The sequence below is a fragment of the Rattus norvegicus genome, chromosome 9 (assembly GCF_021556685.1).
Source record: "Rattus norvegicus strain SHRSP/BbbUtx chromosome 9, alternate assembly SHRSP_T2T, whole genome shotgun sequence".
Classification (NCBI taxonomy): domain Eukaryota; kingdom Metazoa; phylum Chordata; class Mammalia; order Rodentia; family Muridae; genus Rattus; species Rattus norvegicus.
In genome coordinates this window covers 126,458,985-126,473,275 of record NC_141542.1, presented here as the reverse complement: position 1 = coordinate 126,473,275, position 14,291 = coordinate 126,458,985, and the positions used below count along the sequence as shown (strand labels likewise).

The following is a 14,291-nucleotide window of genomic DNA, read 5'->3' as shown; positions in this document are numbered from 1 at the left end:
ATCTATGAAGTTAGTCACAAACTGGATTAAGTATACTAATCCATTATTCTAGAAGAATCCTTAAAAGAAAACCTTAAAAACAATAGCTTTATAGGTATACTGTATGTAATAATTAGATACGTAAAATATTTTCCAGCTGTACATTAATCTTAAATATTTGTACATAGTTTTGTATATGTGTACATGTGTGGTTGTGTGCATGTGTTGACCAGAGATCAACTTTGAGTGTCATTCAGCATTGTCTACCTTGGTATGTGCGTGCGTGTGTGTGTGTGTGTGTGTGTGTGTGTGTATGTGTGTGTGTGTGTGTGTGTGTGCGCATGTGTGCGCTGACTTTTGTGATTAAGTCAGAGGACAACCTTGGTTGTTAATCATAGTGTTTTGAGACAGAGGTTCTCACTGACCTACAGTTGCCAAGTGGGCTAGTATGGCTTCTACAATAGGGTTCCTGGGATTGAACTCAGATGGTTGGGTTTGGCAGCAAGCATCTTTAGTAGCTAAGCGGTCTCACAGGTTTGTATTTGGAGTTACCTGTGTTCCTGGGTAGCTCTGTGTAGCTGAGAATGATGTCTCTCTCTCTGCATCCTGAGTGCTGGGACTACATGGGTGACATACCATTCCCTGATTTGCAGTATTACATGACTCGCCCCCTTGGCTTTACAGGATTATGTGACTTCTCTATTTTATATATGTGTCCTGTAAACTACATTTTAGCTGAAAGGCTTCATTAAATTTAATTTAATAAGTTCAAGAGGATTCAGGTGGTCTCAGCTGGATTCATCCATTAAATTCCAATTTATTTAATGGCTACCTATTATTGTTGTGTTGTTTTGTTTTAGACAAGGTCTTATTATGTAACCCTTCTGGCAGTCCACCTGCCTCTGTTTCCTAAATTCTGTTATTACAGAGATTTACCAACACACCTAATTTTTATTTTTATCTATTATTTATTTTTGAGACAGTGTCTTACTCTGTAGCCCAGGATGGCCTCCAATTTAAAGCAGACTTCCTGTCTCCTCCTTAGTTTTGGGATTAAAAGTGTAAGGCCCCATGCCAGATTGGGGGGTTCATCTGTTGATGGTGTTGTTTTGATTTTCCGTCTCTGCTTATTAGCTAGGATCTCCACCCCCACTGCATGAGCATATAAACGGAGCGTTTCATGCAGGTAGACAGTGTTTAGCCATGAGCTGTTATGTAGCCCTAGCTGGGATCTTTAACAACATCCTTTAGGCTGAGCATGGTGGTATACATCTTCAGTCAGTGTAATTGAAGATTGAGGCAGGAGGATTGCTGCAAGTTTGAGCTACATGATGAGAGCCCTGTTTCAAAAATCAAGTAAATTCATACCCCCTCCTCAAGGAATCAGGGAGGGGACCACATTGCTTTCCTGAAGCATAATTGTTTTGAAGGAAAAAAGTGGTCTAGGGGTTAGCATCCCAATTAGTTCTATAATTAATCCTAAGAATTTATTTTGAGGGGCTGGAGAGAGGCTCAAGAGGTTAAGAGAGCTCTTAACTGCTCTTCCAGGGGACCTGAGATGTGTTCCCAACACATAAGTTGGGTGGCTTACAACCAGGTCCAGCGCCAGCCACAGAACCTGATGGTCTTCTGGTCTTTGCGATTACTCACACACATTTGGAGCACACACATTGAGTTAAAAATCTTTGAGAAGAACAGTTTTATTTTGTATCTTTGGAAGATTTTGCCCGATAACTTAAAATTTTCTTAGGCATCCTTAGTTAGGAAGGATTGTTTCATTTTAGAAATAATATGGTTTTTCTTTTTAATTCAAATGAGTGTTAATTTATTTTAGTTACTTTTGGTAGTTTTTGATATTTTTGATTTTGTCACTCCCATCTGTACTTTTTCTTTTTTTAAAAAATTTATTTATTTTTTATTATATTCACTCATTAGTTGTTTAGTCTGTAGGGTGTTGTCTTTCTCCTTCCGTCACGTGGGTCCCAGGGATTGAACTCGGGGCATCAGGCATGCTGAACTGTCTCATCAGTTCTTTTTTTTCCTTCTGATTATTCAGGCTTTTGCTCATTTTATTGGACTTAATCTTCCTAATTAAGGAAGCCTTTTTGTGGTTTCTTTCAATTCCTCCCTTTGGTTTGTAATTTGATTTAAAAGTTTTGTAATGTTTTTAGAAAAATGTCAGGCTTCTTTAGATATCCTGTAGCACATGTATTCATACTTAGTATAAAACACCTATTTTCTTCCAACTTATTTATATATCAGATTTGTATAAAATAAGTGTTATATTAATGTTTTGTTTCAATAAATTGATTCCTAATATAATGGAGTGGTAGAGCATGCCTTTGAGTGGTTCCTCTTGATGTTTTAAAATCAAGGGCTTTGAGATGACTCAGTGGATAAAGGTGCTTGCCACCAAGCCTGAGGACCCGCACTCCATGTCCAGGACCCACATGGTGGAAGGAGAGAATGACTCTTTCAGGTTGTCTTCCGACTCCCACATGTGTGCCATTGACAGATGTGTCCCCATGAATGAATGAATGAATGAATGAATGAAAGAAAGAAAGAAAGAAAGAAAGGAAGAAAGTTAATCCTCTCAAAACTCACCTAGTCACTAATGGGTTTTCTTATGAGATCTTTTAATTTGTTCTTTAGCAATTTTGTATGTGTATACAATGTATCCTGATCATACCCAACCTACATCTTCCTTGCCTTTACTCCATACCTCCCCAGTGCTTCCCCCCACCCCCCACGGAATGTAACTTACTGAATCCAATTACTGCAACTTACATGCTCAGGCTGGGGCCATCCTACCAGCAGCCACACCTTAAAGAAAAATGACAACTCCTTCCCAGTTGACATCAGTTACCAGTAGTTCCTCAGCTGGGGATGGAGCCTCCATTCCATGTGGGAATGTTCACTGGCTTGATTTTGTGAAGATTTTGTGCAGGCATGTGTAGCTGCTATGTGTGCTGGCCATGTGTGCACTGGCCTCTCGCATCCACAGCACTCTTCCACACCTCCTGCCTCTCACACTCTGCTGCCTCCCATGGGCTCCCTGAGGGAGGTGGGGAGCTTTGATGTAAATGTACCATTTGGGGCTGAGCATAGTCACTTTTCCTCAGCCTTTGGTCAGTCATGAGTCTCTGCATTGACTGCTGCTTACGGCAAAAACAACGTGTCTGATCATGAGTTAAATATGAATATTTAGAAAGCAGTTTGACAACATGTCCACTTAGCAGCAAGATAAATTTCCCTTAAATCCAGTGACCTTCCCAAATCTTGGGCTTATGACCAGATTTACCGTACCAGGCATGAATTCCCTCCCATGGAGCAGGCTTCAGGTTCAGTCAGAAGCAAGTCCCTGTTGTATCAGGAGGGCATGCATGTCTTGCCGGTATCAGAAGTATGTGGGGGTGCACTACTGGGGAGTCCACTGTGACTGTTCTATCTCATTGACACCGTGAAAGCTAACCATCAGAAAGGAAGTTTCCTAGTCATTTCCTATTTGATTTCTGCCCTACAACCAAAGTGGGTTGCATCTTCAGTAATAGGGTCTTGGCATCCAGTTGTGGGCAAAGAGCAGTAGCAATAGCTTGTGTTGTTTTGGAGCTTTGGGGCCTCCTTGACCAATAGCTTATAGGAGGGTAACCTGTGTCTGGCACTAAGGATTTCTTTGAATAACATATGTCTTCTGGAGGAAGCACTGTCCACCTATGCAGAACACCTCTGTTCATTGTCTTTAAAATTCTTTAAAATTGACTATATCTATATCCACATATATATATGTATATACACATCTTAATCTTTGATCATTTAGACAGGATTTTTTTTTTTTTTTTTTTGCTACATCCACACCCCCATTCACCCAAGTTTGTGGCCTTTTGATTTTTTTTTTTTTGAAAAAAAAACCAAAACATTAAGTCTATTGATGTTGCTCATATCCTCATATCCACTTGGGTTTGGAGCTGTCTGCTAGAGCACAGCTGACCTACCAGGGGCTGTACCTTAAATATGATTCTTCCTCTCCTGGCGCTGTCCATCAGTATTATCACTTCAGCTAGGGGTGGGGTGTAATGCCTACCTCCTTTCTCCATTGCTGGGATTTTGTCTGGTGTGGGCTTGTGCCGACCTGTGTGTTCTTTCAAAACTACTAGGAGTTCATGTGTGCAGCCACCCCCATTGCATCTGGAAAATACTCTTTCCTTGTAGTCATCCTCCAGCCCCTTCCAGAATTGTCCCTGAACCCTGAGAAGACTTGGTGTGATGTAGATATACCACTTAGTGCTGAGCATCCCAGTCTCATCGTCCGTACCTTGGTCACTTGCAGGTCTGTGTTAATCATTGTTTATTACAAGAGGAAACTTGTCTGATGAGGACTGAGAAGGAATCTAACCTATGGGTCTAGTGAAAAATATTAGAAAATGATTTTATACTGTGCCAGTTTAGCAGAAGAATGGTAGGGTTCCCGCTAGGGACCTATCTGGCCACAGGTTCTTGACCCTGGTATAAGAGTTCTACCTTTTGGAGTGGGCCTTAAACCCAGTTAGAAGTTGTTTTGTTCTTATCTCACTAAATAGCCCTGGTGGCCTGGAATTTAGAGAGCTGCATGCCTCTCCTTTCCAACTTCTGGGATTAAGGGCATGTGTCACTAAAAACAATAATGCCAGCTAACCAGAGCTTCCAGGGACTAAACCACTACCGAAAGACTATAAACATGGACTGACCCAGGGCTCCAACTGCATATGTAGCAGAGAATAGCCTTGTTGGGGCACCAGTGGAAGGGGAAGCCCTTGGTCCTGCCAAGGTTGGACCCCCAGTGCAGGGGAATATGGGGGAGGACAATCAGGGGGATGTACAGGGAGAATACCCATATGGAGGAGGGGGAGGGGAGGGAATGGGGGTTTATGGACAGGAAACCGGGAAGGGGAATAACGTTTGAAATTAAGTAAAGAAATATATCTAATAAAAAATTTTAAGAAAAGGGCATGTGTCATGATCCCAGGAAATTATATATTTGTTACTAGCATATAAAGTAGTTGGCTTTTGTGAGGCTTTTTATACATCCTTAGCACTGGCTATCAAACTTTCCACCCCTTCCCCCAACTCATCCATGGCTGCATCCCCACATGAACCTTTAACTCCAGCATTCCCCTCTACTCCCATATCACATGCCTTCTACATTTCCCTCTCCCCTTTCAGGTCCTACACTGTCCCCCCTCTTGTGGACCCTTTTTGGCTTCATGACCTGTACAGACAAGCCAGGTTAATTATAGAAATCTTTAAAATCGGAAGCTAAGATCCATGTATGAAGGAGAGCATGCATTTGTTTCCTTGTTACCCACTTAGGATATTTTCTATTTCTAACCATCATCCTGAACATTTCATAAACTCATTTTATTTACAGTTGAATAAAATTCCACTGTGTATGCACCACACTTTCATTATCTAATGATTCTTATACGCTCTGGGTAGCAAAGAGCAGGAAAAAGCAATTTAAAAGGCTTATAAGTGATTGATTTTGCAAAGTCAAAATTTAAAAATGCCGAGTTCTATAATTCCTAGACAAATGAGTGTAGTGTTTGTAATATCAGTATGTTCACATTCTTGCAAATAGTACATTTATTTCCTTTAAGTAATGATTGGTTTTATTTCCTTTATTTTGGATAGACAATTGGCATTTCATCTGAAGAAAAGTTTGTTATTACAACTACAAGTAGGAAAGAAATTACCTGCGATAATTTTGGTAAGTAAAAAATGTCCTTTTGTATTTATTCGTGTAGTGAGAGAGCAGTAGTTGTAAACCACTGTCTGTCCAGAGCATTGATAATTTGAAGTACTTGGGGATCGAGAGAAGAAAGGCCTTTGCTTCAGTGTCACAGTTTTGCTGCTGTCAGTTGGGCCCATAGAGAGCGAGGCCTGGCCTTCCCACCTGGCTCTCACATGGTAGTTTATAACCATCTCTGACTCCAAATTCTAGAGAATCTCATGCTTTCTGATCTCCACATGCATAAGGCATGCACATAGTACACAGACATACATGCAGGCAAAACATTAATCTACATAAAATAAATCTTAAAGAAAAAAAAAAACCAAGTGTTTAAAACCTAGGTATGTGGTACATACTTATAACCTGAGCAGTTAGGATGCAGAGTCAGAGGATAAGGGGTTCAAGACATGCTTGGGCTGTACTAGATTAGACTCCCCATCTCAGCACTACGAGTTTTCCAGCCTCCACTAGGTGCCAGTCTTGAACTTTCCAAAGCTCACGGATTATGAAATGTACTGCTTCTCGGCTTTTTGGCTAAGGTCAAGTGCAGATAATGGGAAGTAAACTTGTGTTCTTACTTGCACATCTTTATTTGTGTATGTGTGTGTTAGCCAGTTGTCAGAGGACAGCTTTGTGATAGTTTCTCCTCCTTCTCCAGTGTGGTTCCCAGGGGTTGAACTCAGGCTGTCAGATTTGGTAGAACAATCTCGCTGGCTCAACTTGTGATGGTTTTTACAAAATTAAAAATAAAAAAAGAAATGTGTTTTAGCTGCCATGGTAGCTTACACCTATAATCCCACCACTCAGGAAGCTAAGGCAGGAGACTTGCCCTGAGTTGGAGGCCAGCCTGGGTAATACAGTGAGTCCTGGGCAAGCTCAGACTGTAGTGAGATTCTGTTTCAATAAACAGACAAATGACATTGTGCATGGTGATGCACACTTGTCGTCCCAGCACTTGGATGGCTGAAGCAGAAGGATCTCCCTAAGTTCAAGGCCTGTCTATGTAATGAATTCCAGGCCAGTTGGGGCCACCCAATCAACCCCCAGTAAAGAAACATTCCAAAGGTACACACATTGGCACACTGTAATCCTAGTGTTCAGGAGTCTGAGGCAGGAAGTTAAGTTTGAGGCCAGCCAGAGATACGTTATGAGACGTTATGAGACCTTGTCTTTAAAAAGTCAAAGAAACAAACAGAAACAAAAAACAAGGGCCACTGTGATGGATCAGTGGGTAAAAACACTTGCCGGATCCCTAGACACCACAGTGGAAGGAGAAATCAGACTTCAGAAAGATATTTTCTGACTTCTACACATGTACTGTGATAAGTATTTACCCACGTGTGTGCTGGCATCAGTGTACATACACATATACACAAGACACACAATATACACACAAACAAATGAATAGATTTAAATTTTTATTTGCGTATTTTAGAGTTGTGGAAATGTTACGATTGTTTCATTGACACTGTTTGTAATGTACGTAAAGCCATTGACAGTACAGCTATACCGACAAGGGCATTTCATAGATACAATTTACCTCTTCAGAATGTATTCACGGAGTTTCTGATGCTGCTCTACACTTACGATTTTAACTCTCGATTGCAGACGACACTGTTAAAGATGGAGTCACTCTGTACCTGCTGCAGTCAGTTGACCAGTCGCTACTGACAGCAACAAAAGAAAGAATTGACTTTGTACCTCACTATGACACTCTGGTTAAAAGTGGCATGTATGAGTACTATGCAAGTGAAGGGCAGAACCCTTTGCGTAAGTAACGTGTTCCCGCATGTTTTAAAAGCTGTTAATCTTTCCTCCTTGGTGCACACGCTGTCCTTTCACGTTCCTTTCATTCCACGTCAGCACAAGGCGTGGAAACTCGTTTTGATCTGCTGTCTGAGTTTCTTTGTATGTGTTTGACTAAAATTAGAATTTTTCTTTGCTTAAAAATTTCTTTTTAATTATTCATGTATATGTATGTGTACTTGAGTGGATGGATGTATACCACATGCATGATTTCCCAGGGAGCCAGAAGAGGGTGTCAGAACTTTGGAGCTGGAATTAGGAGTCATCCAGTGGGATGGATGGTGGGAGGGCTAGAAACCAAACTCAGGTCCTCTCTCGAGCAGCAACTGCTCTTGACTGTTGAGCAGTCTCTGCAGCCCCAGCCTATTTTCTTTTAATAGTGTGTGATGTGTGTGTGCAGATATGTTTCTGCCACAGTGTACATGTGAAAGAAAGTCAGAAGAGAGCTCTTTGCCAGGATAACGGAACCAAAAGCTTCCAGAGATTCTCTTGTTGTTGCCTATAGGAGCACAAAGATTACAGGTGTGTGCAGTGCTACACATTTGACTTTTACATGGGTTCTGGAGATCTGCACTTATTAAGATTGCAGAGCAGACATTTTACCCATTGAACCCAGAAGTCAATTGAAAGTAAACATAGTCACAGTTAACCTATTAATAGAATTAGATGTGTTTTAGTATAATGAGGGATCTTACAGTTAGACATCTTTTTGTGTCTTAAATACTTGTTTCTCTGGATTTATTCATCGTGGTGGCTCTAAACCATCTCTAGTTAAGAAAATACCTTTTACTTTCCTCTTATTTTTTATTTGCTTATTCAGGATTAGGCCCAGAGCCTTGGCACATATAGGGTTAACATTCTACTTCAGAGTTATAACCAGTCCCTATTTTGTAAATTTATTTACGGAGTTAAATTGTAAAAATCGCATTTGCGTGCCTGTTGCCTTGTCTTTAATACTTCTTCTAAACCTTGACCACTTGCCTTTTTAACCTTATGGACTGTGGTTTACCAGATCTTTTCTTTAGACTCCAAACTACTTTATGCCATTACAGTGCTCATTATAAACTGTATTAAAGTTCTTTTCTCTTAAATGTGTTTTACTGTCAGAAATTAGAAAAACATAGATAAGTGAATAGAATGTGAGAAACAACCGTATTGCTACTACCTGAGTGTAGTCCTCACCAACATCTTGATGTATATCATTTCAGATTCTTTTCTTTTTTTTTTTTTTTTTTAATTTGGCATTTGAATCTATGGGGTTTTTTTTCCTTTTTTAAAATTTTATTATTAACTTGAGTATTTCTTATATACATTTCGAGTGTTATTCCCTTTCCCGGTTTTGGGCAAACATCCCCCGCCCCCCTCCCCTTCTTTATGGGTGTTCCCCTCCCCACCCTCCCCCCATTGCCCCCCCCCCCAACAGTCTAGTTCACTGGGGGTTCAGTCTTAGCAGGACCCAGGGCTTCCCCTTCCACCATTGCTCTTACTAGGATATTCATTGCTACCTATGAGGTCAGAGTCCAGGGTCAGTCCATGTATAGTCTTTAGGTAGTGGCTTAGTCCCTGGAAGCTCTGGTTGCTTGGCATTGTTGTACTTTTGGGGTCTCGAGCCCCTTCAAGCTCTTCCAGTTCTTTCTCTGATTCCTTCAACGGGGGTCCTATTCTCAGTTCAGCGGTTTGCTGCTGGCATTCGCCTCTGTATTTGCTGTATTCTGGCTGTGTCTCTCAGGAGCGATCTACATCCGGCTCCTGTCGGCCTGCATTTCTTTGCTTCATCCATCTTGTCTAATTGGGTGACTGTATATGTATGGGCCACATGTGGGGCAGGCTCTGAATGGGTGTTCCTTCAGTCTCTGTTTTAATCTTTGCCTCTCTATTCCCTGCCAAGGGTATTCTTGTTCCCCTTTTAAAGAAGGAGTGAAGCATTCACATTTTGATCACCCGTCTTGAGTTTCATTTGTTCTAGGCGTCTAGGGTAATTCAAGCATTTGGGCTAATAGCCACTTATCAGTGAGTGCATACCATGTATGTCTTTCTGTGATTGGGTTAGCTTACTCAGGATGATATTTTCCAGTTCCAACCATTTGCCTACGAATTTCATAAAATCGTTTTTGATAGCTGAGTAATATTCCATTGTGTAGATGTACCACAATTTCTGTATCCATTCCTCTGTTGAAGGGCATCTGGGTTCTTTCCAGCTTCTGGCTATCATAAATAAGGCTGCAATGAAGATAGTGGAGCACGTGTCTTTTTTATATGTTGGGGCATCTTTTGGGTATATGCCCAAGAGAGGTATAGCTGGATCCTCAGGCAGTTCAATGTCCAATTTTCTGAGGAACCTCCAGACTGATTTCCAGAATGGTTGTACCAGTCTGCAATCCCACCAACAATGGAGGAGTGTTCCTCTTTCTCCGCATCCTCGCCAGCATTTGCTGTCACCTGAGTTTTTGATCTTAGCCATTCTCACTGGTGTGAGGTGAAATCTCAGGGTTGTTTTGATTTGCATTTCCCTTATGACTAAAGATGTTGAACATTTCTTTAGGTGTTTCTCAGCCATTCGGCATTCCTCAGCTGTGAATTGTTTGTTTAGCTCTGAACCCCATTTTTTAATAGGGTTATTTGTCTCCCTGCGGTCTAACTTCTTGAGTTCTTTGTATATTTTGGATATAAGGCCTCTATCTGTTGTAGGATTGGTAAAGATCTTTTCCCAATCTGTTGGTTGCCGTTTTGTCCTAACCACAGTGTCCTTTGCCTTACAGAAGCTTTGCAGTTTTATGAGATCCCATTTGTCGATTCTTGATCTTAGAGCATAAGCCATTGATGTTTTGTTCAGGAAATTTTTTCCAGTGCCCATGTGTTCAAAATGCTTCCCTAGTTTTTCTTCTATTATTTTGAGTGTGTCTGGTTTGATGTGGAGGTCCTTGATCCACTTGGACTTAAGCTTTGTGCAGGGTGATAAGCATGGATTGATCTGCATTCTTCTACATGTTGACCTCCAGTTGAACCAGCACCATTTGCTAAAAATGCTATCTTTTTTCCATTGGATGGTTTTGGCTCCTTTGTCAAAAATCAAGTGACCATAGGTGTGTGGGTTCATTTCTGGGTCTTCAATTCTGTTCCATTGGTCTATCTGTCTGTCTCTGTACCAATACCATGCAGTTTTTATCACTATTGCTCTGTAATACTGCTTGAGTTCAGGGATAGTGATTCCCCCTGAAGTCCTTTTATTGTTGAGGATAGTTTTAGCTATCCTGGGTTTTTTGTTATTCCAGATGAATTTGCAAATTGTTCTGTCTAACTCTTTGAAGAATTGGATTGGTATTTTGATGGGGATTGCATTGAATCTGTAGATCGTTTTTGGTAAAATGGCCATTATTCTATATTAATCCTGCCAATCCATGAGCATGGGAGATCTTTCCATCTTCTGAGGTCTTCTTCAATTTCTTTCCTCAGTGTCTTGAAGTTCTTATTGTTCAGATCTTTTACTTGCTTGGTTAAAGTCACTCCGAGGTACTCTATATTATTTGGGTCTATTATGAAGGGTGTCGTTTCCCTAATTTCTTTCTCGGCTTGTTTCTTTTTTGTGTAGAGGAAGGCTACTGATTTATTTGAGTTAATTTTATACCCAGCCACTTTGCTGAAGGTGTTTATCAGCTTTAGTAGTTCTCTGGTGGAACTTTTGGGATCACTTAAATATACTATCATATCATCTGCAAATAGTGATATTTTGACTTCTTCTTTTCCGATCTGTATCCCTTTGACCTCCTTTTGTTGTCTGATTGCTCTGGCTAGAACTTCAAGAACTATATTGAATAAGTAGGGAGAGAGTGGGCAGCCTTCTCTAGTCCCTGATTTTAGTGGGATTGCTTCAAGGTTCTCTCCATTTAGTTTAATGTTAGCAACTGGTTTGCTGTATATGGCTTTTACTATGTTTAGGTATGGGCCTTGAATTCCTATTCTTTCCAGGACTTTTATCATGAAGGGGTGTTGAATTTTGTCAAATGCTTTCTCAGCGTCTAATGAAATGATCATGTGGTTCTGTTTTTCAGTTTGTTTATATAATGGATCACGTTGATGGTTTTCCGTATATTAAACCGTCCCTGCATGCCTGGGATGAAGCCTACTTGATCATGGTGGATGATTGTTTTGATGTGCTCTTGGATTCGGTTTGCCAGAATTTTATTGAGTATTTTTACGTCAATATTCATAAGGGAAATTGGTCTGAAGTTCTCTTTCTTTGTTGTGTCTTTGTGTGGTTTAGGTATAAGAGTAATTGTGGCTTCGTAGAAGGTATTCGGTAGTGATCCATCTGTTTCAATTTTGTGGAATAATTTGGATAGTATTCGTATGAGGTCTTCTATGAAGGTTTGATAGAATTCTGCACTAAACCCGTCTGGACCAGGGCTCTTTTTGGTTGGGAGACCTTTAATGACTGCTTCTATTTCCTTAGGAGTTATGGGGTTGTTTAACTGGTTTATCTGTTCCTGATTTAACTTCGGTACCTGGTATCTGTCTAGGAAATTGTCCATTTCCTGCAGATTTTCAAGTTTTGTTGAATGTAGGCTTTTATAGTAAGATCTGATGAGTTTTTGAATTTCCTCTGAATCTGTAGTTATGTCTCCCTTTTCATTTCTGATTTTGTTAATTTGGACACACTCTCTGTGTCCTCTCATTAGTCTGGCTAAGGGTTTATCTATCTTGTTGATTTTCTCAAAGAACCAACTTTTGGTTCTGTTGATTCTTTTTCTATGGTCCTTTTTGTTTCTACTTGGTTGATTTCAGCTCTGAGTTTGATTATTTCCTGCCTTCTACTCCTCCTGGGTGTATTTGCTTCTTTTTGTTGTAGAGCTTTTAGGTGTGCTGTCAAGCTCCTGACATATGCTCTTTCCTGTTTCTTTCTGCAGGCACTCAGAACTATGAGTTTTCCTCTTAGCACAGCTTTCATTGTGTCCCATAAGTTTGGGTATGTTGTACCTTCATTTTCATTAAATTCTAAAAAGTTTTTAATTCCTTTATTTCTTCCTTGACCAGGTTATCATTGAGTAGAGCATTGTTCAATTTCCACGTATATGTGGGCATTCTTCCCTTTTTGTTATTGAAGACCAGTTTTAGGCCGTGGTGGTCCGATAGCACGCATGGGATTATTTCTATCTTTCTGTACCTGTTGAGGCCCGTTTTTTGACCAATTATTGGGTCAATTTTGGAGAAAGTACCATGAGGAGCTGAGAAGAAGGTATATCCTTTTGCTTTAGGATAGAATGTTCTATAAATATCTGTTAAGTCCATTTGGCTCATGACTTCTCTTAGTCTGTCTATGTCTCTGTTTAATTTCTGTTTCCATGATCTGTCCATTGATGAGAGTGGGGTGTTGAAGTCTCCTACTATTGTGTGAGGTGCAATGTGTGTTTTGAGCTTTAGTAAGGTTTCTTTTACGTATGTAGGTGCCCTTGTATTTGGGGCATAGATATTTAGGATTGAGAGTTCATCTTGGTGGATTTTTCCTTTGATGAATATGAAGTGTCCTTCCTTATCTTTTTTGATGACTTTTAGTTGAAAATTGATTTTATTTGATATTAGAATGGCTACTCCAGCTTGCTTCTTCTGACCATTTGCTTGGAAAGTTCTTTTCCAGCCTTTTACTCTGAGGTAGTGTCTGTCTTTGTCTCTGAGGTGTGTTTCCTGTAGGCAGCAGAATGCAGGGTCCTCGTTGCGTATCCAGTTTGTTAATCTATGTCTTTTTATTGGGGAGTTGAGGCCATTGATGTTGAGAGATATTAAGGAATAGTGATTATTGCTTCCTGTTATATTCATATTTGGATATGAGGTTATGTTTGTGTGCTTTTCTTGTCTTTTGTTGCCAAGACGATTAGTTTCTTGCTTCTTCTAGGGTATAGCTTGCCTCCTTATGTTGGGCTTTACCATTTATTATCCTTTGTAGTGCTGGATTTGTAGAAAGATATTGTGTAAATTTGGTTTTGTCATGGAATATCTTGGTTTCTCCATCTATGTTAATTGAGAGTTTTGCAGGATACAGTAACCTGGGATGGCATTTGTGTTCTCTTAGGGTCTGTATGACATCAGTCCAGGATCTTCTGGCCTTCATAGTTTCTGGCGAAAAGTCTGGTGTGATTCTGATAGGTCTGCCTTTATATGTTACGTGACCTTTTTCCCTTACTGCTTTTAATATTCTTTCTTTATTTTGTGCGTTTGGTGTTTTGACTATTATGTGACGGGAGGTGTTTCTTTTCTGGTCCAATCTATTTGGAGTTCTGTAGGCTTCTTGTATGCCTATGAGTATCTCTTTTTTTAGGTTAGGGAAGTTTTCTTCTATGATTTTGTTGAAGATATTTACTGGTCCTTTGAGCTGGGAGTCTTCACTCTCTTCTATACCTTTTATCCTTAGGTTTGATCTTCTCATTGAGTCCTGGATTTCCTGTATGTTTTGTACCAGTAGCTTTTTCTGCTTTACATTATCTTTGACAGTTGAGTCAATGATTTCTATGGAATCTTCTGCTCCTGAGAATCTCTCTTCCATCTCTTGTATTCTGTTGGTGAAGCTTGTATCTACAGCTCCTTGTCTCTTCTTTTGGTTTTCTATATCCAGGGTTGTTTCCATGTGTTCTTTCTTGATTGCTTCTATTTCCATTTTTAATTCCTTCAACTGTTTGATTGTGTTTTCCTGGAATTCTTTCAGGGATTTTTGCGATTCCTCTCTGTAGGCTTCTACTTGTTTATTAAT

The 14,291-nt window shown here is 40.1% G+C and overlaps 1 protein-coding gene across 6 annotated transcripts in view; it reads left to right on the top strand.

The window, feature by feature from the left end:
• Smchd1 (structural maintenance of chromosomes flexible hinge domain containing 1) overlaps positions 1-14,291 on the top strand; it is a 148,414-nt gene that overhangs the window by 5,971 nt on the left and 128,152 nt on the right. For all 6 annotated transcript variants that reach the window (XR_015628698.1, XR_015628696.1, XR_015628697.1 and 3 more), the window contains 2 exon segments: positions 5,647-5,722; positions 7,355-7,516. Coding sequence is in view for 2 of the 6 variants with exons in the window: in NM_001447330.1 (NP_001434259.1) it covers positions 5,647-5,722; positions 7,355-7,516 (238 nt within the window). In the remaining 4 variants the exon portion in view is untranslated.